Source organism: Dromiciops gliroides, chromosome 6 (genome assembly GCF_019393635.1).
Source record: "Dromiciops gliroides isolate mDroGli1 chromosome 6, mDroGli1.pri, whole genome shotgun sequence".
NCBI lineage: Eukaryota > Metazoa > Chordata > Mammalia > Microbiotheria > Microbiotheriidae > Dromiciops > Dromiciops gliroides.
In genome coordinates, this window is record NC_057866.1 from 34,399,171 (window position 1) to 34,422,306 (window position 23,136).

A 23,136-nucleotide genomic window follows, 5' to 3' on the forward strand; every position below is an offset into this window, starting at 1 on the left:
TCTGAATTCACTGAGACGCATTTTTATTCTAAGTTCTGAAGTTTGGGCTTTCAGCCAGACCACCTCCTTCCTGACATTCCCAAATTCTAAACAGCATAGACTTTATTTGGCATTGCTTCTGGACGAAGTGGTGGGGGGTATAGGGGATGAGATGGGTCCAGGGCCGTCCCCGGAGGGTAAGAGGCCTGGAGAAAATCACAGTTTGTCACATCAAATGCTGGTTCGTTTAAACAACTGAAATAGGCCACAGAGCAACATCAAAGGGCAGGCCCTTTCAAAGGGAAAAGGAGGAGGCTGAGAGCAAGGGGTAGTTAGTTACACCTGGGTGATAAAAGGGGAGGGGGTGACCCCGAAGCAGAGTCCTGGGACAATCACTGTGCTTCCAGTTGCCCCAAACTGATCTCCCAATCTAAAGCATTTCCTAGCCTGGGCTGCTGGGAGAGGAGTCTAATTATGGAGGAATTTACAAATGTGGTGCTAGAATGGTGGTTGGGGGCAGATTACTTCCTTTCTGCATGTCTTTGAATTCCCATCTAGAAGTTAAAGTTAATAACTGCCTCTTCTTGAGCTCCAAGGAATACCAGGTCAGAAAAAAGGATGGGCCAGGGTCAGCATCAGAGCATCTCCCAGGGCATTTCAGGCAAAGTAGACTTGGAAACCAACTTCTAGGGAGTGTTCATTTCGGCAAAGGAAGGACCATTGGAAAGTAACACTTCTTCAACTCCAAGGTGATTCTATCCATGATAAAATGAAGCTGATCCCCCCAGGCAGGGAAAATGCAATAACAAATTCTTACTCTCTGTCTACCCTTTGGAGAAAATGAATATTTATTACCCACAATGCCCTGGGCTGTACATTGATTAGCTACCAACAGTAAAATGCTATAAATATACATTTGCCAATTACAGTATGAGCTCACAAATAGACTAATAAAGGGGGAATGCACTTATTATGAGTTAGAAAAAAGTATGAATTATAGAATTTTTTTAAAAAGGAAGATCATTTCTACTTTCCACCATATCAAGTAAGAAGCTTAGGCTGTGTGTAGTTGAGAATTAAATTAAATCCAGTGGGGGCAGCTAGGTGGTGCAGTGGATAAAGCACTGGCCCTGGATTCAGGAGGACCTGAGTTCAAATCCAGCCTCAGACACTTGACAGTTAACTAGCTGTCTGACCCTGGGCAAGTCACTTAACCCCAATTGCCTCACCAAAAAAAACAAAATTAAATCCAGTGGACCTTTATTTAGTGACTTCTATGTTCCCAAGCACCAAGGAAATAAAGATGAAAATAACAACTAAGTAGGCCCTGACCCCAAGGGGTTTCCAGTCTACTGGCCATGTGATATAATGGACACAGTGGCGGGACAAAAGTCAGTCCCTGTTCTGCTCCTGGCTCTGCTGATAGTTAGCCACACAGCCTTGATCTAGTGGAAGGAATGCTAAATTTGACTTGGAAGAAATGGGTTCCAGGAGCAACTGGCTAACACCTCCCAGCTGTGTGACTATGAGTTAATCCTCTAACCAATCTGAAACTTACCTTTTCTCACCAGTAAAACAAGGAGGTTGAAACAGGTGACCTTGAAGTGGTCCCAGAGAGCTAAGATTCTATAACTGGGAAAAATCATCCCTGACATTTTTATCTCGTTCTAAGGTTTGCAGACGCTTTCTGTGCATCCTTGTCTCTGGATCCTCGATGACTTTGTAAGGAATGTTTTTCTCGGGTCCAGACCTGAAGATTCTATCTGTGCAGGAAGTTCCAGGTAAGGAAACAAGAGTCAGCCAACACAGATCAGAAAGTATTCTGTGCAAACAAAGGTCTTAGAGAATTGCTGCAGGGAGGATGAAAAGGTTAAGTGATGAGCTTCGGATCTCAAAGCCATTCCCTGTCAGAGGCAGGATTTGAAATGAGGCTAACCTTGCATCCATTATACCAGTGGTTTCAAACTCAAATGGAAAGCTGGACCATGAATTGGACATAAGAAACCCTATAGCAGTCCACTGACTTAGTTTGAAAATGTGATGTTATCTATGTTGCACTGTATTTTTATTTGTTTTGTTAAATATTTGCTAATTACATTTTGATCTGGTTTGGGCTATATTGGGGGCCCCATGGGGCTGTGTACTTGATACGTCTGGACTTCACCATGCTGCTTCTAGCATGTATGAGGTAGATGCTACAGGTATTCTCATACCCATTTACCAGATGAAGAAACTGATGCTCAAAGAGGGTAGTAACACTCATGGACATGCAGAAAGCAAGGGAGATGAGTGTGGGATATAAGCTTTCCTCAGCTGACAACAGACAGCAACTGAAGATTTCTCTCACTTTTCTATATTCCCTTAGCATGGTGATCAATAAATGTTGAATGGATGAACCAATGAGAGAATGAATGAATTGGAGGGAAAAATGGTTGGGTTAATTCTTCTTAAAATGTGAGGCCCCATCAGCTCAAACCCCATGTTCTGAGGAAGCCCGTTTTGATGCCCCCCAATACTAATGTCTTCCCCCCTGAGATGACCATCCACCTACTCTGTACATGCCTTTTATGGACCCAATCACTCCCCTGTTGCCTCCCCCATTAGGATGTAAACCCCTTGAGGGCACAGCCCAACATTGCCTTTCATGGTACCCCCTAAGTTTGGCTCGGTGCCTGGCACATCATGAGCATTTAATAAAAGCTCAGTAACAGGCAGGTGTCTCCAGGTATTAGAGATAGAAGGGGCCAGGATATGGGTCAGGGACTCCAGAAGCCATCCAGTTCAACCCAAACCCTAGCAGAAATTCCTTTTATGATATCCCCAATGACAGGTGCTCAGCTTCTAATGGAAGAATTCCAGCCATGGGAAATGCAAGTTCTTTTTTTTTTTAATTAAAAAAAAAATTTTTTTTTGCAGGGCAATGAGGGTTAAGTGACTTGGCAGGGTCACACAGCTAGTAAGTGTCAAGTGTCTGAGACCAGATCTGAACTCAGGTCCTCCTGAATCCACTGCGCCACCTAGCTGCCCCCGCAAGTTGTTCTTTACACTGAACCCAAACCTGGCCTCTGCATCTTCTGCTCACTGTTCCAGGTAATGGCAGATGGTACCAAGATAATGATGCTGGTGATGGTGATGGTGATGGGGTTGAGCATTTATTAAGTGCTTACTCTGTGCCAGGCACACAGATATTGCCTGTTTGATCCTCACAACAAGCCTAGGAGGGAGAATCCCATGTATCTTTCATGGTTCTGCCCTTGAGATGCCAGACCTGTTCTGGGTGTATCCTTTAGGAGGGGAAAAGAGGAGGGATGAGCTGACCCCTTGAGGGGAGGTTAAAAGGTCACAGGACTCAGAATTGGAAGGGGCCTCTTAGGTAACCTAAGGGAGGCAGTGTAGTGCAATGGAAAGGATGCTGAAGCCCTGGGTTCAGATCCCAGATCTTCCACTTGCCACCTGTGGAACTTAACATGACCAAACCTCAGATTGCTCCTCTGTAAAATGAAGTACTGGATGGCTTAACAAATGATTGTTGACTGACTGGTCCTTAGGGAAAGCTAAGAGAAAGAGATAAGAGAGATGCATATTTGTAGAGGCTCCACACCACCCTTGCAGGACCCGTAGAAAGTTGAGGAGCACCCGATGACTTGCAAAGTCCTACCAAGGGCTGGAACCCATCAGTTCACATGGCCTGATGAGCAGGAGACAGCACACGGTAAAACATTGCAGCAATTTAAGGAAGCGATGCCCCATGAAAATGTAAACCCACAATTGTGTTCAGAGCAGGGAAGATGGAGCAACAATGAATGGATGTGATTTGTGACTTTCCCAGGGACCCAACTTATCTCCCTTCTGCCTCCTAGCCTCTCCACAAGATGTGAATCATAAAGAACCTCTTCTCCTGGTTCACTTCATGGGTTTGCAGGGTCCTTTCGGAGGCATGATCTCACCCGATCCTCAAAGCAAGAACCCAATGATGTAGGCAGGGTAAGTGTGATTCTCCATCTTATCGGGGAGGAGAGATTTAGAGGTGGGGTGGATCTAGTCAGTGACCAAGTTGAGACTTCCACAAGTCTTCCTAGTCAATCAATCAGCAAGTGTTTATTAAGCACCTACTATGTGCCAGGGGCAGTTAGGTAGCACCATAGTGCACAGAGTGCCACGCTTGAAGTCATGAACACTCGTCTTCCTGAGTTCAAATCCAACCTCAAATACTTATTAGCTGTGTGATCCTGGACATGTTACTTTACCTTGTTTGCCTCAGTTTCCTCATCTATATAAATGAGCTGGAGAAGGAAATGGCAAACCACTTCTCAAGAAAACCCCAAATGGCGCACGGTGGACACTTCATAAATTCTTGTTTCCTTTCTTTCTCAAGGAGCTTCATTCTAACAATATATACAAAATAAATGTAAAGCAACTCTGTGTGTGTGTGTGTGTGTGTGTGTGTGTGTTGGGGGGGGGAGAGTGGAGGTATAAGACCTGAGGTAAATCTGGGAACGTTTCACATAGGAGGTGGTGCTTGAGCTGAATTTTAAAGGAAACAATGGACTTGGAAGGGGAGGTGAGGATCAAGGGCATTCCAGGCAAAGGCAGGGAGCTGTTGGTGGTTCCCAGTCTTTTGAAGTTTGAAGCCCTCTTATTAACATTCAAAATTACGTGAACTTTCCTTCCTCCACCAGGATTGTTTAGTCTAACTGGGCTAAGATGCACAGGAAGTCAGGGTGAACAGTGACTTGTTGGTGCAGGCATCATATCAGGTTTTAAAAGAACTAGGAGCTTCTCTCAGGCCTGATAATGGAGAGGGAGTTGGGTTTGGAGTGTGGGGGAGGGAGAAGGAAAGAGAGGAGGAGATGAGGAGAGGAAAGGAAAGGAGAGGAGAGAAGGAGAAATCCTTTCTTTAGATGAACCATTAACTTTTAGTGTCTTCTTCATGATCATATTAAATGAGTCACTTTCCAATTATACTGGGAATAAACACCAACATGGAGTTCTCAGGAGCGTCAACATCTGGCATTGCCTCTGGGACTGCAGGATACACATCTGTCGCCACAGCAGCCAGCAGCTGCCTGTACCAAGCCCTTCAGAAACTAGAATGGGAATGGCTCCTTCTGCTTGGGAATGAAGAGAAGGCAGGACACTCACCGGGCTCCCGGCCAAGAATCCTCAGTCTCCCCTCTGCCTATGGTCATTTTCTGGGGTTCTTGTGTATCCTATGCTGGTGACAGGGGAGAATATGGAAGGGTTGAGGAGAGGAGAAGGCATGGCAGGAGAAACAGCAGCAGACAAGGGTAGAAAAGGCAGGAAGAGCCTGGCTCATTAAGGAATCGATAAATGATTCATGAGCTCCTTCCATGGGTGGGTATACACAGGGCAAGATGTATATGTATATATGTATATACATATATCATGTGTATTATGTATGTATGTATGTATATGTACATATATGTATATGAACCCCCTCCAAACCTATTCCCAGCAGATTCCATACTGAAATTCCACCTCCCAACATTTCCTACAAAGTCATCACCCTAGTTCAGCCTCTCAATCACTTCTCACCAGGTTGCTCCAAGAGCTGTCTGAGTGTCTTGGTGAATCCAGTCACACCTTCTGAGGCAATTCCTTAGAGCACTTGGCTTGGAGTCAAGAAGACCTGAGTTCAAATCCTGCCTCAGCTATTTGCTTGTTGGGTGATCCCGGCAAGTCACTTTACCTCTATCTGCTTCAGTTTCCTCATTTATAAAGTGGGGATCATCATAGCACCTACCAGGCAGGGTTCTTGTGGGGATCCAATGAGATAATATATGTAAAGTGCTCAGCACAGTAACTGGCATACAACAGACCCTATATAAATGCTTCCCTTTCCTTCCCCTTATAATGATTGGAATGACGCCACCTACTGGAGACTTACTGTAGAAAAGCTCCGCCATGAAGTGAAGGTCTTTGAGGGCAAGACCATGCGTCTTTTCTTTGGCATCAGGAAGTGACGTTTGCTTGTGGGAGGAAGAAGGGGGAGCCTGGCACCTTTGACTGGGGCTTTTCCTGGGGACTCTGGTGGAGAGCAGAGCTAGAAATGTGCTCTCCCTTTAATAGATAGATGAATCTAGGCCTTTCTCTCTTTACCAAATTCTTATTCTCCTTAATAAATGCTTAAAATCTAACTCTTGCTAAAGCTTATAATTTATTGGCGACCACTCATTAGCTATTTTAGACAGACTAGCTGGAATTTTAGCTTTAACACCCTCTTCTCCACTGCACCTCTTACTAATAGTCCAACCAATGAGTCTGAGATCTTCTCCATGCAGATCACAATTCAGCCTGGCTCAGTAGGGGGAGCAGTAGTTCTGGCATCAGAGGTGCTGGATTCGAATCCCATCTATGCTGCCTTCTGAAACCCCACTCTCCAGACCCTGACTTTGAATACTGCCTGTGAAATTCTTGGCTTTTCAGAGAACTCCCCATGCATGGGGTGCCCAATGGAACACCAGCAGAAGAGTATGCTCCCTTACTCTGCCAGGGCCATCCTCCTATAGATCTTAAATAGGGTGGGGAGATGGGGCAAAGTTTCCTACTGAGGAGAAAACTGGCCAGGAAGACCCAGGAAAGAACCCCACCCCAGATACCTCCAAGCTTCGTGACCCTGGGGAAGTCATCTCAATGATGTGGTCTTCTCCCTATAGTTTACCATTCATAAATTCAAAGGTGTACAGATCGAAGGGACCAGAGGTCACTTAATCCAAACTCTTCATTTTACACTCAAGTCGACAAACATGTATTAAGCACCTACTAAATACCAGGCACTGGGCTAAGGCTGGGAAGATGACCACAAGCAGAAAGACAATCCCTCAAAGACCTTACATTCTGATGGGGAAGCCAACACATAAAACTAAAAGAGGGGAGGCATTGAGAAGGTCCCCTGTGGGGACACGGAAGAGAAAGTAGAGAGTGGAGCCTGGAGAGGAAAGAAGACAAGAACGGTCTAGAAACTTTCCTTAAAATGGAGGAACCAGCCAATCAGAGGAGGGGACCATAAGGGCAGAGTGTACTTCAGTGTGGGAAGCCCAGGGGTGCAATGAACTTCTTGGGTGAGGAGTTTTCTCTGACCGGGTAGGGAAAGCCCACAGAGCCAGGAATGAAGCCTGAAGAGGGATGAAGACATGGATGGCCCAGACACTTTCCTTAAATTAAGAGCTTCTTTTACAGATGGGGAAACTGAGGCCCAGAAGTGACACTGACTAAAGTTCCCCAGTAGTAGCTCTGGGATTCAAACCCAAGTCCTCTGACTGCCATTCATTGCACACATGTGTAAGCTACTAGGGATACAGAGACAGATGCAGGATTGTGCAGATTTCAAAATGGAAAAGGTCTTCAAGGGAGTCTGGCCCACCCCTCTCCCCATTTTTTAATTGAGGAAAGTGAGGCCCAGAGAGGTAAAGCTTTAGAAAGTAAAGGTCAAATGTCAAGTGAGTGGCAGAGCCAAGATTCAAACTCAGGTCCCCTGTCTCTAAATCTAACATCCTCTCCACTCTCAAGGAGTTTAAAAACCCAACGGGGAAAAGATATGGACACAGTAACCGTGATCCAAAGCAGGATAGGATGATCACAAAGGAGGTGAAATATTGGCAGAGGGCTGGCTAGTAGAGAGGAGGGCTCCCAGACTTGGTGATGGTTTTTTTGGTGAGAAGGCATGCCACCCCCACCCCCACCTCTTACTGTAAGTTCAGAGAGATTCACCTCCTCCCCCTCCGCTCCTAATCAATATCACCCTGCTACTGTAATAGGAATCTGATTTGAAGCAATAAGTGGGAACCTCGTTTTCATGCCTGAAAGGGTCTTAAAATCAATAAGCATTAGAAGGACTGAGCCAAGCGGGTTTTCTCGCTAGCCTTTTTTCCAATATTAGTTTAATTTGTCCCAGTTGAATCCATTTCAATACAATTCAACAAGCATTATTAAGTGTCTAGTGTAGGCAGGGCAGGGATGGTGGCCACTTTAAAGGGGCAGAATCAGGGTCCCTGTTCCATTTCCTGAGCTTCTAGGTGTAAGCGACCCGGCTGAACCAGGGGAGGGAGGAGGTGGAGGGCAGTTTTAATACACCCTCACCAGGAAGCCACAGACACACCCAGGCCCGGTATGAATGGCATGAATGCTTGGGATCCAAAATGCAAAATCACACAAGGTGGTTGATAGTTGCGTCACATTCAGTCCAACAAGCATTCATTAGCCACCTGCTCCAGAGCAAGCACTATGCTAGGCACTGGGGGGCTCAAAGATAAAATAGGACTAGTCTCTGCCCTCAAAGCTACATGTTACGCTTGACAGTGGCACCAGGAGATTTCTATCCTGAAGGACAGGGAGAGAGACTTAAAGCAGAATTAGAGATAAGAACCCACTGTGCTACTTAGCTCTCTCAATAGCTAGAAATTCAACAAGCATTTATTAAACTACCACAGGCAGTGGAGAGGTAGCTCTGTGAAGCCAATAGGGAGCTGTCCGTGGTATCGGAAAGCCCTAAGGTCAAGGCCTATCCCCTACACATACACATCTTGTAACCCTGGGCTATTAGACTTCACAAACTGCAAAGCTGGTAAGGGTTTAGGGAGTTCTGAACAGCAATGAAATCCCTCCCCTCAACACACACACACAAAACAGGCACTAAGGCGAGAAAGGCAGAGCTAAATCTGTCCTTGGGCTCTCCTTTTACCTGGGGGGGTGGGGCACACATATTTACAAGGTGTAGCTCTGGTCCTTGTTTTCTCAGTATCTATGGATTGATGATCTACATGATCAAAAGGCAGGAGTTTGGTAACTCCTTTAAAATAATTGGTAGTGGGGGCAGCTAGGTGGTGCAGTAGATAAAGCACTGGCCCTGGAGTCAGGAGGACCCGAGTTCAAATCTGGCCTCAGACACTTGACACTTACTAGCTGTGTGACTCTGGGCAAGTCACTTAACCCTCATTGCTCCACAAAAACAAAACAAAACAAAACAAAACAAAAAACGAAAACAAACCCAAAACAAAACAAACAAAAAAACCTTAAGAAAAAAATAAAAGAATTGGTAGTATTTCATTAATAACAAGAGTCTATATCTGGAATCACAGTTTTAGAGCCAGAACAGATCCTCAAGCTGGTCTATTCCACCCCACCCCACCCCCCCCCCCCCCCCCCGCCATTTTACCAACAAGAAAACAGAGGGTCCGATGGATAAGCAATCTGCACAGGGTCACACAGATAATTAAGTGGTGGAGATGGGACCGAAACCCAAGATTTCCTGATCCTGAGGCCATTCTTCTACTAGATTATGTGCACAAGATCTTCATTCAGTCTAAAGAAGGTATATTTGAGGAGGCTCTGTAGTGGTGTGGAGAGGCAACAATAAGACTAGCCAGCCAGCATTTCTATGGCTTCAAAGTTTGCAAAGCCCTTTCCATATGTTCATTCACTATATCCTCACAACAACCCTGGAAAGCAGGTGTTAATTGTTATTCCCATTTTATGGAGGAGTAAATTGAGGCAGAGAGAGATGACTCACCTAGTGTCACAGCTAGTAAGAGACTGAGGCAGGATTGGAACCCTGGTTCTTCTACAAGTGTTGTTGTTTACTTGTGTCTGACTCTCTGTGACTCCCTTTAGGTTTTTCTTGCTAAAAATAATGGAGTAGTTTGCTGTTTCCTACTTCAGCTCAATTTACCAATGAGGGAACTGAGGAAAACATAGTGAAGTGACTTGCCCAGGGTCACCCAGCTAGGTAGTGTCTGAGGCTGGATTTGAGCTCAGGAAAATGAGTCTTCCTGACTTTAGGCCCAGCATTCTATCCATTGTACCAACTACCTGTCCCTTCTACTCATTGGTCATGAGGATGGTCATTTGGGTCTTCAAGGTCATCTAAGCCAACCCCTTCATGTTCACAGAGAAGGAAGCAGAGGCCCAGTGACACGGGGAGTGACCTACCCAGGTTCACACAGGTGGTAGGGTCAGCATCTGAATGCTAACTCCCATGTCAGGGTCATTATGCTGATGGAGGCTGTTTGGCAGCTTTTGGAATCTGGCTGAATCAATCAAGTGTCCATATCTAGCCTGCTTTTCTATCATCGTATAAGGTCTACCATGCACTGTAGGAGACTGTGTCACTAGTGACCTGTCAGGTGCTTGACATGGCGGTGGTAGCATTGGGAATGAGGGCAAGGGGGATGGATCCAGGTCCAGGGACGGAGCTCCCTGTAGGGTGTATTACAGTGGGAACAATAATAACATAGGATCCCCATTTTCCAAATGGGGAAACTGAGCCTGAGAGAAGTGAGGTGACTTTCCCAGGGTCACCCAACTGGGTGGCCTGAGGATGGATTTGCCCTTGGATCTTCTCTACTCCTGGCCCATCACTCTATATCCTGTGTCAACAAAAAGAGGTTCCCTTTGAATAAGGGATGGGGTAAAATGGTGGCTGAAGCCCTTTCCAACTTTCAAATTCTGTGATTCCGTTATTCAGTTGAAATCCCTTTGTATAACAGGTGGTGGGGTCGGGATTTGAACCCAGCACTCTCTCCCGTATCACAGCCCCTTCTAGAGAATCTCTGGGTCCTGTCTCTAGAAATTGTGGTAGAGCACAGAAATCCTCTTAAATGTCACCAAAAGGGATCTCCCCCTTCCTCTCTCCTTCCCACTCCCATCTCCTAAACTGCAAAGAAACTGAGGCTAGGTGAATAAATAGAGAGATTAATGAACAAGGTCATGATCCTGCCTCACAATGACCAGGGTCTCATAGGATAACCACCAAACACAGATTTCACATTGGGTGAGAAGCTTGGGCCGCCTTGATTTCCAGGGGGGAGCAGAATGCTGACCTCAATACCACAGGGCAGAGAGAAAGAAAATGAAGGACAGCACCAAGGCCTCAGAGTCGGCCTGGGACAGTGGGAAGGAGAAAACTCCCAAGATGAAAAAGAGCCACACCTCTCACATAAACTGGGCATCCACCGAGTGTGGTTGGCCCCTCTGGACCACCCACAGGAGTTGGGATGTGGGCACAGAGTGATGGTTGGTGTTTTCATAATTAGGAGGTCTAGGAAGAAGAGGAAACACTGAGGGCCAAGAAGGAGAGGGAGGGCGCTGACTGTTTTTTCTGGCAAGGGAGATCATCTCTGGCTTAATTGTGGCATTCAAGGCTGGGCAGAGGCCTTTCTCAGGACCGGATCCTCCCAGCTCAGTGTGTACCTTTTCCTGGCACCTCCAGCCTGCTTCACCTCGCCTGACTCCTGTCCTCAAAGGTAGGTTCCTCTTACAGAAAAACTAGGTGGTAAAAACAGAAAACCAGCCAACAAGCGGGCAAACTGTCACTTGGCTTTTAGTATGAAAAATAAGCAGATTGAGGCCCCTTTCCTGCTTGGCATACACACCTGCCTGTGAGCACACCCTGAGCTGGGCCCTTACCATTCCCGTGACCTCCTCCAACCGTCTCTGGGATATTTCCTGATGGATGTCCCCATGGCATTTCCAATTCAATGTGTCCAAAATGGAATTCGTTATTATTATTTCTATCTCAAATTTTCTCCACTGAGAGTTATGATTTCACTTTTTTTTTTTTGGTGAGGCAATTGGGGTTAAGTGACTTGCCCAGGGTCACACAGCTAGTAGGGGTTAAGCGTCTGAGGAGAGTTATGATTAAGCCTTTATTAAGTATCTGTGGTATGTTGTTGTTCAGTCTTTCAGTTGTGTCCGACTCTCATTTGGGGTTTTCTTGGCAAAGATCCTAGAGTGGTTTGCCACTTCCTTCTCCAGCTCATTTTACAGATGAGGAAACTGAGGCAAAAGGGTGATGTGACTTGTCCAGGTAGTGTCCAGAACTAGCAAATCAAGAGGGAAGAGGAAGAGAAGGAGGGAAAGAGGAAGAAATGGAGGAAAGGAAGGCAGTCCAACTACCTATATAAAACCCCTCAGAAGCACATAAGACAACAAAACGCTTGTTGGATTACACTCAATGTGAAAAAGTAACATCCGTGGCCAAAAATAAGGACTTTGCTAGTTCTGGACCCCAAAACACTTCTGAAGGCCAGGCATTGGAGGAGGAAGGGTTAAAGTTCATTGTTAAAAATGATGTTCTGTTTATTTTGAGAACAAAGACATCCTGTGTTCTAGGAATAATTGTCATTGTGTGTCTCTGTTACTGCTGTCCCAGGGTGAAGAGAAGCAAGGCCTTTGTCATCCTTTTGTCTGACCGAGTTCTCTTACCATTCTTGGCGGAACTGCTGGAGCAAGAGGAGTGTTTACCCACACATCCTGAGCCACAGGAAACTAGGAGCTAGGGGACCACCTCCCCTAGATCTGGCCTGTGACAGATCTACTTTCCCTCCCATATATTCATATCTTTTTGTTTCTCTTTTGAGTGGCCTACTTCCTTCTACAGAAATGAGAATATGACCAATGGAAGGGATATCGGAGAACAACAGTTCCAGTGGGCTCCCTTCGCATTTGAAGAAACTATGACCCAGAGAGAGGCTGGCAAAAGTCATACACCAGGGACAGAGCTAGCACCACAGGTCATAGGATCAGAGAGCTGGAAGGGACCTTAGGGAGGGTTAAGTGACTTGCCCAGGGTCACACAGCTAGTTAAGTGTCAAGTGCCTGAGGGTAGACTTGAACTCTGGTACTCCTGAATCCAGGGCTAGTGCTTTAACCACTGCGCCATCTAGCTGCCCCACTACCTTTTTATTTAATTTGCTAAACGTTTTTTTCAATTACATTTTAATCTGGTTCAGGCTCCACTCTGGAGTTTTAGGAAACTAAACCACAACAAAAGGGCCAGGGAATTTTCGATGGCCTAGTAAGGGCTTGAATCTATTTATACAGACCAAGAGGTACCTCACAGTACATACAAGTGGGGCAGAGACATTTCTAGCCACAAAGTCATGTATTGCAGGACACAGTATGATGAAATGGAAAGGACACAACTGAGTCAGAGAGGTTAACAGAATGCCCAAGATCCCACAGATATTAAGTGTAGGTGATCTGGGGCAGCTAGGTGGTGCAGTGGATAAAGCACTGGCCCTGGATTCAGGAGGACCTGAGTTCAAATCTGGGCTCAGGTACTTGACACTTACTAGCTTTGTAACCCTGGGCAAGTCACTTAACCCTCATTGCCCCCCCCCCCAAAAGTGTAGGTGATCTAGTGTTTCTTCTATTAAATCGCCCTGTGCTAGAGAACTGATGCTCAATCCCTCTGGGAAGGATGATCAGACCAACCTTTGGTGAACAACTATCCTCCAGGCACAAACCAATCATATGGCTGTTGCTGTTGTTGTCCGGTCAGTTGTCAGTCATGTCCCACTCTTCATGACCCTATTTAGGATTTTCCTGGCAAAGTTACTGGATTGGCTTGTCATTTCCTTCTCCAGCTCTTTTAACAGAGAGGAAACTGAGGCAAATAGGGTGAAGTGACTCGCTTAGGGTCACACAACTAGTATCAGAGAGCAGATTTGAATTCAGGCATTCCTGCCTCCAGGCCTAGCACTCTATACGCAAAGGCTCCACTTTGCTGTGGAAAAAGTGTAGGGTTTGGAACCAGAAAACCCGGGTTCAAATCCCAGATATGCCACTTGCTACCTATGTGAGTTTGGGCAAGTCACTTCAACTCTTTGGGACTCAGTTTCCCTCACTTATAAAAAAAGTAAAGTGATGGACCGGATTATCTGAGTTTCTTTCTACTTCAAGATTAATCAGCCAACAAACATTTATTAAGAGGCAACTATAGGGGGCGGCTAGGTGGTGCAGTGGATAAAGCACCGGCCCTGGATTCAGGAGTACCTGAGTTCAAATCCGGCCTCAGACACTTGACACTTACTAGCTGTGTGACCCTGGGCAAGTCACTTAACCCCCATTGCCCTGAAAAAAACAAACAAAAAAAAAGAGGCAACTATAGGAACTCTACCCGAAACCATCCCCATTAGACTATAAATTCCTTGAGGGCAGGGATTGTCTATCTAAGTAAGCCATAGATTTGTCTGCTCTTTCTCCTCTTCCTCCTTACAATAATGACAAGAGTTTTAAAAATAATGACAATAATAGTAATAATAAAATAATAATTGTTAAATGAAACAATAGTGATTACAATAATAAATAATAGTAATAAAAACAGTGATTGTGATGCCAATAACAGTAATAATGAAAATAACAGTGGCGGCAATAATAGCACTAATAAAAATAATAGTAATTATAAAATAAAGATTATAATAATGACAATAATAATTAAAAATAATAGCAAAATAACAACAGTAATATCAAAATAACAATGATGATGCCAATAATAAAAATCATAGTAATAAAAGCAACAGTGATGATAACAATAGAAATAATAATGATGGCAATAAAAATAATAATGGTGACAATAGTAACAATAAATTGATAATACTAATGGTAAAAATAATCAAAATTATGACAATATTAATAATAAGATAATGTTAACAACAAGGAACAAACAACAATTGTAACGAAAGCAATAATGACGGTGACTACAGAAATAATAATGATAGTGATAAAAAATTATACTGGTGACAATAACAGTAACAATAAAATGATAATGGCGATGATGAAAATAATGATAATAAGAACCGACAAGAGGTATAATAATGTAAGGATACCAGTATTAATAAACTGATAAGAATCATAGTAATAAACTAATAACAACAATATATAAACATAAAAGCAATGATGGTGACGGCAGAAATAATACTGATGACAATAACTACACTTATAGAGATGAGGATCAAAACAGGATGCCCACGGTCAGTATCACCATGACAACACTAGGAGGGGTGATAACGCACGTGAGGAAGGTGCTCATCCCATCCCATTTCTGGACAGAACCTCCTCCCCAACCCCGCACTTAGGGGACCCCCACCTTGCACTCTTCCTGCCCAGCACGCCCCGCCAGCTCACCCAGCCCGCCGGGGGCCGAGGTCCGGGGTCCCCTTCCTCTCTCGGCTGCTCCTCCCGCCTCTGCCTTCAAACCAGCATCTGCAGCCCTGAGCTCAGCACTCAGCTCCAGCTACTCTCGGCAAAGGCGGGGCTACCCACCGCCGAGACTACAACTCCCAGCATGCCGAGCGGCCTCCCGCTGCCACGTGACCCAGCACGGAGGTCTCTCCTCTAGCCGCTGGGCGGCTTGAGTCATGTGACAGGGAGGGAGAAAGATGGCTGCCGAGGCCCAGGTGGACTTCTCGGCCCTGCAGAGCTTGCTGAAGGTAATTTGCTCGAGGGCGGGGCCTCCAGGCAGCAAAGGTCGGGGGCAGCGGGTGGTCGGGAGGAGCCATCCCTGAGGCTTCCGGGGTGGGGGTGGGCGTCGAGGACGCAGAGCAGCCCCCTCCCTCACAGTCACCCTTCCCATCCCCGCGGCCTTTGGTTGTTCCTGGTCCGGGCCGGCACCCCCTGTCAGCAGGAGGCCGCGCCCGGCCCCGAGGCCTTGAGGCTTTCTATGGCCTGGCCCTTTGGGGCTCCCCCCCATAGGCCTGACACGGAGGAGCGATGATTGACCCCCTCTCAGGGGGGCGTGAATGCCCCTGAGAGAGAGAGAGAGCCTCAGGGACTCGTCCAGGGCTGGGCAGTGACTGAGGGAGGATTCGAACTCAGGGCCTCGGAATTTCAAGTGCGGTGCCCTGACCATTAGGCCACCCAGCTTCCTCCACTCTAAAATGCGGACCTTGGAGGTCTCTTTCACCCTTAAATCTATGATCCTGCCTAATCCCGCGCCCCATTACAGCTCTTGCTTCAGCAAGTCAACAACCATCAAGCTCTTACGAGGTGCCCAGGACTGTCTTGAGCCGGGGTTACCAGGGGGGCAAAAGCACAGCCCCTGCCTGCAAGGAGCCCACTTTCTAACGGGGGAGAAGACACATAAATGACCAGGTGTCTGAAAGAAATAGAGGGGAGGCCCAGCAGGAGCCGAGCCCTGGGGAAATATACGGGGAAGCCGGGGAGACTGAGAGGGACAGGTAGAGGTGGGGAGCCTGCCGGGCTCGGGGGACCTGGGAACCCTGGGGGGGACAGCCCGGTCAGCGTCACAGATGGGAAATCCTGGAGGAAGTATGAGCACGACAAGGCGAATCGTAACATCAGGTCAGTGTCAGAAGATTGGGCAGGAAGGGACGGGCCATGTTTGAAAGAGGCGTTTGGACCCCAGAAGTAGGGAGTCACTAGAGCTTATGGAGCATCAAGGGTTGTACCCACACTTGAAGAAAATACACTTGGGCAGCTAAAGGGATGATGGTGGGAATAGGAACAGGAGAGACAGAGATCGATGGGCATCTAGGAAAGAGTTATGAGGACTGACAGCCCGAACAGACCTTCCGGCATAGAATAGGAGGCTAAACAGTGTGATTCTTTCCCAGGCCTCCTCAAAAGATGTTGTCAGACAGCTGTGCCAAGAGAGCTTTTCCAGTTCAGCTCTTGGCTCAAAGAAACTGTTGGACATCACGTGTTCCAGTTTGTCAGTGACCCAGGAGGAAGCAGATCAAGTGAGTGTGTTCTGAAGGGACCCCTGGGGACATGTGCTCTAGCGGAAAGGGCTTTGGTCCTGGAGTCAGAAGACCCTGCTTCTTGGCCTAGCTCTGCTGAGAAATGGGGATAATGTCCATCATCTTTCCTATATCCCAGGATTGTTGTCCAGGGTGGTGGTCAAATGAGGTGATGCATGTGAAAGTGCTTTGAAAACTGTAAGAAAAAGCCAGAGGTGATAAGGTCCTGCTTCAAGGTTGTGGCAGTGTCAGAGGAGAGGGGAGCATGGACGGGAGATGTTGCAAAGTTAGGGTCAATAAGCCTTGGCAGCAGATTGGAGGAGAGATACTGCTCGAGAGGGAGGGAAGATTGAGGGTGAGCCCGGGGGCCTGGAAGGATCCACTACCAAATAATAGGAAAGTTAGTTTGGAGAGGATAGAATCAACAGGACTTGTCAACAGATTGTATATAGGAGGGAAGAGGGGATGGTGAGAGGCCTGAGCGACAGAGAGGATGGTGCTACCCTCAGGGGTCATAGGGAATTCTGGAAGAGGGCAGGATTTGGGGGATAAGATAATGAGTTTAAGATGTCTACAGGGCACCTGGTTCAAGATGTCCAGTAAGCAGCCGGAGATGAGAGACTGGAAGTCAGGAAGGAGGATAGGGCTGGATAAAGAGATTTGAGAATCATGTGTATCAAGATCTTAACTGAATAGGAGGGAAATAACGCAGAGGGAGAAGAGAGCTTGGGGAGAGCATGTGCCTCACCTGAACTGAGCTCCTCTGGATGTGAAAAAGTTTTATGATTGAACTAGGCCACTCCCTGGTGTGATTGGCAGGCCTCAGGCCCTGACAGCGGGGAGGGGCCTCACCTAGGATCTAGTCTAATCCCTACTGGAGGATTACAAGAGGTAAGAGAATTCCAGGATTTTAGTGCTGACAGGCTCCTCAGCAATACTTCACGCATCAACCCCAAAGGTAAAGGAGGTACCTGGCTCTGGTGGACCTCAGGGGTGAGAAGGGTCGCCCCCTCCTTGAGTGAGGTGGCTCCCCAACAGGACACAGCCTGCTCAGGGCTGTTCACATTTTTGGGAGAAGCTTCCAGCCAGCCCCAGCAGGGCACCCCACTTGTGAAAGGTGTAGACTGATTCCAGGGTCAGAGGAATGATGAACTCGTTAAGGATTGAAAGGAGCTGCTCACAAGGCCAGAGCTTTGATTTGTAGGAAAGCCTTAGATATAGGGATGGACCCAGAGCCGTAGAGGTGCATGGGCCCTCAGAGGCCCTCTGGTCCAGTCGCCTCATTACTTGAGGTTTAAAGGTGAAGTGACTTGGCCAGGGTCATGCAGCTCCTACGTGTCAGAGGCGGGATGTGACAGATCTGAATGGAGCTTGTTCTAGTCTTGCTGGGAAAGCCCTTCTGTCTGCCAAGCCTCTCTCGGCCCCATCGGGACCCTTCCTTTCTCACAGCTGATCCGTGCCCTGCACCGCCTCACCAGGCTGGTGGCCTACCGGGACCTGACTGCCGGTGAGGAGATCCTTGCTCTGTTCCCAGAAAATTTCCACCAAAACCTCAAAAACCTATTGACGAAAATCATCATGGAACACGTGTGAGTGTCTCACTCCTTTAAAGGGGGTTGGGAGGGAGGAAGAGCTGAGAGAGAAACCTAAACTACAGCAGAGCTGGTCAGTAAGCTTCTGCCAGTGACTGAGGACCAGCTGCAGGAGGGGGGGGGGGGGTTGAGACAAACATTGGCTCCCTCCTCTAGGGATGCTCTTTCTGGATGATGCCAAGTTAAGGGGTCCTCCCCTGGGCCATAGCCCCGGTTTCAGGGAGGACGTGGCACCTGATCCAAAGGTACCCAGGACTCAAAGGATGCCAGATGTCCTGGGGACGGGGTGAAAATGGAGACTTCTCCTGGTGCTTGTGGTGGGAGGAGGCAGCCTGGGTGGTGGAAGACGTTCTGGGCTCAGCAACAGGGAGACTTGGCTCAGATCCCATCCCTGAAACCTAGTAGCTGTGTGACTGTGGAGAAGTCATCTGCTTCCTGCCAAAGGGGGATAAGAAGAATTACGCTGCCCCCCTGCTGACTTGGTACCCTTCCCCAAAGCTATGGACGCTTCCAGCAAATGCTCGTGCCCTTGGCATCACCAGCTCCCTCAAAAGTAGCCTGTTTTTGAGAGGAAGAGAATTCCTGTGTTCTTTAGGGAACCTTTCATTTGTTGGCTCAGGAAAGGACTGGAGAAAAAGATTAATTTCATTATTATATCAATTGCCTGCAAAAACAGGAATAGAAGTTGTTGTTCGGTTGTATCCATGTCTTTGTGACCCCATTTGGGGTTTTCTTGGTAAAGATACTGAGGTGGTTTGCCATTTCCTTCTCCAGCTCATTTTACAGATGAAGAAACTGAGGCAAACAGGGTGAAACTGACTTGTCCAGGGTCACACAGCTAGGAAGTGTCTGAGGCCACATTTAAGCTGAGGTCTTCCTGATTCCAGGCCTGACACTCTCTTCACGGCGCCCTCTAGCTGCCCTGAGTAAATAAGCTTTTAATATCTGTGTGTTTCTCCTAGTCATCAGAATTTTCTCTCTCCTGCTCTCTGCCCCGTACCCGCCCCCCCCCCTTCCTCTTTTACAGGCCTGCATGGAGAAAGGAGGCCCAAGCAAATCAAAGTGAGTATGGGAGGGGCTGCTCCCCTGCAGTTTGTGCTGCCCTCTCTCTGACACCTCATGGAGGGATCTGCTTATGACCAGAGACTCAAACTGCAGGCTAAACCTCAAACTAAACCCCAGTGCCCCTTGTTTTCTTTGTTAATGACCCGTGAACTGAACCAGCTTAAAGGGAAAGCAGAGCACCCTGAGCCAGCTCACTGTAAAGTAGGACCTGTGTGAGCCAAGCTCAGAACAGTGATGCGTAATGCAAACTAGTCGTCCCCCTGGTCCCAGCCCCTGCCGGCCCACAGCTGCAAGCCCCAGGGACTTGTGGGCACAGCCAAGAGCCGCAAGGAGGAACTCAGAGAGCTCGTAGTGAGGGGGGGAATGGAAGAGTCCGTGCAAAAGGTTTCTTGTTTTTATTAGATTTTATTTTCACTTAACAAGTTTTTATTTTCTCTCTCCCACTTCCCCCACCTTAAAAAAAAAAAAATAAACCCAAACCCTGGTAACAGATATGCATGAGGCACCTTGGTGGAGCAGTGGATGGAGCACTAGGCTTAGAGTCAGGAAGACCTGAGTTCAAATCCTGCCTCAGACACTTAATAGCTATGTGACCCTGGGCAAGTTATTTAATCTGTCTACTTCTGTTTCTTGATTGCAAAATGGGGATAATAATAGCACATAACCTCCCAAGGTTGTTGTGAGATTCAGCACACAGTAGGTGCTATAAAAATAGTAGCTATTATTATTATTATTTATTTATTATCTATTATGGTTGTGATTGTTATTATTATCATAAAGTAAATAGGCCATGACCCACATTGGTCACGGCCAGAAATGTATATCTCATTATGTTGTGTATCTCCTCTCTGTCCAGGGGCAGGTAGTGTTCATCATTGGATGTGAACAGACAGTTGTCAAGGGAAGAAATCTAAGCTATCAACAGCCATGTGAAAAAATGCTCTAAGTCCCTAATAATTAGAGAAATGCAGATGAAAGCAATTCAGAGCCCTGACCTCACACTCATGAGATTGGCAGCGTTGATCAAAGGGAATAACAATAAACACTGGTAGGACTTTGGGAGAGCAGGCCCAGAGATGGGACTGTTGGCAGAATTGGTCTGGCCACTCTGGAAGGCAGTTAGGAACAATGCCCCTTAAATCACCCGATCCCCTTTGACCCAGCAATACCACCCCTGGCCTATAACCTAAAGAGGTCAAAGAAAAACCAAGAAGACCCATCTGCACAAAAATACTGCTAGCAGCTCTTTTTGAGGTGGAAAAGAATTGGAAACCAAGGGGATCCTCCTTAATTGGGAAATGCCCGGGCAAATGATGATTCGAAGGAATACTGTTGTTCCATAGGAAGGATGATGGGGATGGTGTCAGAGAAACCTGGGAATACTTAGACGGGCTGTAGTGAAGTGAGCAGAATCACAACAGCTTTGTCCAAACAAACCGCTTTGAGCCATTTTCTAAAGCCCCAAGAAATGGGGTTTGGGAGGGGAGGAGGCTTCCTTTAGAAGCAAGAACAGTCTCTGTTATCCTTCTGCCTATCCTTTAATCCCATAGATAAGTGATGGTCACAGGGAAGATAAGGCCCTGTGGTCCTTTGAAACCTATTAAAAGCAGTAGCCAAAAGCCCCACGCAGTCGGGGACTTAGTAATCTTGATAGCCTTCAGAAGGACCAGCTGCTCTTGTCCCCGTTTTGCTGTGAGGGGAGCCTTGAGGTCCTCCTTTGCCCAGGTGCAGCTGTTAGCCCAGCATGCACCTGAGTCCTCCCTCTGTGCACTTCTTCTTGTCACCGCTTTCATTCCATTGAAATTCGGACTGTAGGTTTTGGGGGAGAGCCGGTCTGGGCGGCCTCCTGGATTGAGCATGCCTTCCCCGTCTGCAGTCTCCTTGCCTTATGCCTTCCCCATCTGCAGTCTCCTTGCCTTATGTCTTCCCTGTCTGCAGTCTCCTTGCCTCGGCTTGTTGACCTGGACTGGAGAGTGGATGTCAAGATGGCTTCCGACAGCATCACCCGCATGGCCGTGCCCACCTGCCTGCTGCAGATGAAGGTGTGCTCAGTTTTCAGCACCACTAAAAGTTAGAAAGGGACCTGAGAGCTCACTTCGTCTAACCCCCGCCCCCAACACACCCATTTTACAGATGGAGAAACTGAGTCATAGAGCATTTAGGGGACGTAGCCAAGGTCAGGTAACTAGGGAATGGTAAAGTTAAAGCCAAACATCTGGTGGCCGGCCTTGCCTCTTCCCAGGCCAGGGCTTACAGCATCAGCTGGTGTCACCGGTATTCTACCGGGAGAAAGCCAGAGTCAGTGTGCTATGGACATAGGAGGCACCGTGCCTTCTGGGGCCTCCCCGCACCCCACACAGCACCTGGTCCAGTGCACCGCTCGTTAGTAACTCAGCTGAGCTGGTGGAGTGTCAGAAATCTGTCTCCCAGGGAGAGGGCCCCTGAGACTTCCTGGGCTCCTTTGGTTACCCCAAAGCGGGAGGCCCCCCAGTCCTTAGAAGAGCGCCTGCCATTGCCTGACCCTCTCTGCCTTACCCAGAGACTGTCATCTCAGGGTGTCATTCCCTTTCAGATCCAGGAGGACGCCAGCCTGTGCGGGGATAAGCCCGCCATCTCGGCCGTCACCATGGAGCTGAGCAAAGAGACGCTGGACACCATGTTAGACGGCTTGGGCCGGATTCGGGACCAGCTCTCGGCCGTGGCCAATAAGTGACCCCCGCTCGCATTGGCTGGGGCCCACCAGGTGTGGTGCTAACCGAAGAGACGCAGACTGGTCAGGGGCCCTTCACACGCCGGGCCAAAGCTCGTCCTCTCATCATTCTTCCTTTTGTTTTTTCCTCGTTTTCCCCTTCACATTGATGCCCGAAGGTCTCCCAGAAGCCTCGGGTGCTCATTGTCATTTCAGGGGCAGCAGGGAGGGAGGAGGGAATGAGGGCTCTGCTAGCTGCATGCAACCACTGCTGGGGAGACTAGGGGCTGAGCTGCCGGGCCGGACTGACTGAGGAGCTCCTGCAGTGCAGGAGGGCGTTGCCTTGGGGGAGCCTCTTGGGCGGGGAGAGGCAGCTCCTGATCAGAGGCCCCTCCTGCCCCCTCCAGTTCCAGGCCAAAGGCCAGAAGAGTGGGACCCTTGGGTCACCCCCTGCCCTAGCAGGCTGAGCCTGGGAGCAAGGCCTCTCTAGCAGGGCCCACCTGGGGGCAGCCTCAGAACCAAGCTCAGGGCTCTCAGCCATGCTCAGAATAGGGAGAACCTGCCGCTGCCGTGGCGACAGTTGGAAATAAACATCCATGCTGAAAGCTCTCTGGCTGGGTGTCTTCCGTTTCACTTCCTTCGCCAGGGATGCCACCTCAGCAGGGTCTAGACGGAGGATTCTTTACCTGGGGCCTGGGAGCTTGGAAGGGGAAAGGTGCATTTTATCTCCGCTTGTCTCTAACTGAAATGTAGTGTTTGCTCCAATTGCAAATGTTCTAAGAGGGGTCTGTGGGCTTCACCAGGGGAGGGGGCCAGCGCACAAAACAGCTAAAGAGCTCCTCACCCACACGAACTGCCCAACCCGCTGGGAGATGATCCAGCCTTCAGTGACTCACGGTGATACTGCCTGGGGACCCTCTTCCTGGAGCAGAGGCCCTGCAGGACCCCTTGGATCATCTTTGTGCCCTGGAGGGACTCGACCCTCACAGGAGAAGCACCTCAGGGCCAGGACTCTTGGGTCATGGACGTGTGGACAATAGAGACCCCCCCACACACACACAAGTGAGGAAACTTATCCAGTTCCCAAAGGTAAGGGCAGAGCCGCATTTGAACTTGGGTTCTCTGAATCCAAATCCAATGCCCTTCCACTGGGCCCTGGCGAGATGTCAGCCCACGCTGGCGTCCCGTGAATTCCCGCCACGCATCCCCACCTTGTAATGGGGGATGGGGGGGTCACTTCACTTGTTAGGCCTCAGTTGGACGAGACGGTTTTCCTAAGGTTCCTCTGCTACTTCAGTTTTTCACTGGATCC

At 48.0% G+C, this 23,136-nt stretch overlaps 2 protein-coding genes across 2 annotated transcripts in view; one reads left to right on the forward strand and one right to left on the reverse strand.

The window, feature by feature from the left end:
- PRR5L (proline rich 5 like) overlaps positions 1–14,983 on the reverse strand; it is a 141,339-nt gene extending 126,356 nt beyond the window's left edge. The window contains exon 1 of the mRNA XM_043972776.1: positions 14,905–14,983. The gene's annotated coding sequence lies outside the window, so the exon portion shown is untranslated. The remainder of the gene's footprint in view (positions 1–14,904) is intronic.
- Positions 14,984–15,064: 81 nt separating this feature from the next.
- Positions 15,065–22,429, forward strand: COMMD9 (COMM domain containing 9). Its single transcript, XM_043972779.1, has 6 exons — positions 15,065–15,209; positions 16,353–16,478; positions 17,928–18,067; positions 19,098–19,132; positions 21,074–21,177; positions 21,708–22,429. The coding sequence occupies exons 1-6, from the start codon at positions 15,159–15,161 to the stop codon at positions 21,846–21,848; spliced, it is 597 nt and encodes a 198-aa protein (XP_043828714.1). The 5' UTR covers positions 15,065–15,158; the 3' UTR covers positions 21,849–22,429.
- Positions 22,430–23,136: the final 707 nt, after the last annotated feature.

Excerpts from the sequence above, each read along its gene's own strand:
- COMMD9 (XM_043972779.1), top strand. The coding sequence starts at position 15,159 with ATGGCTGCCGAGGCCCAGGTGGACTTCTCGGCCCTGCAGAGCTTGCTG. Across the intron at positions 15,210-16,352 it reads CCCTGCAGAGCTTGCTGAAG|GCCTCCTCAAAAGATGTTGT; the intron begins GTAATTTGCTCG and ends ATTCTTTCCCAG. Across the intron at positions 19,133-21,073 it reads GGAGGCCCAAGCAAATCAAA|TCTCCTTGCCTCGGCTTGTT; the intron begins GTGAGTATGGGA and ends CCCTGTCTGCAG.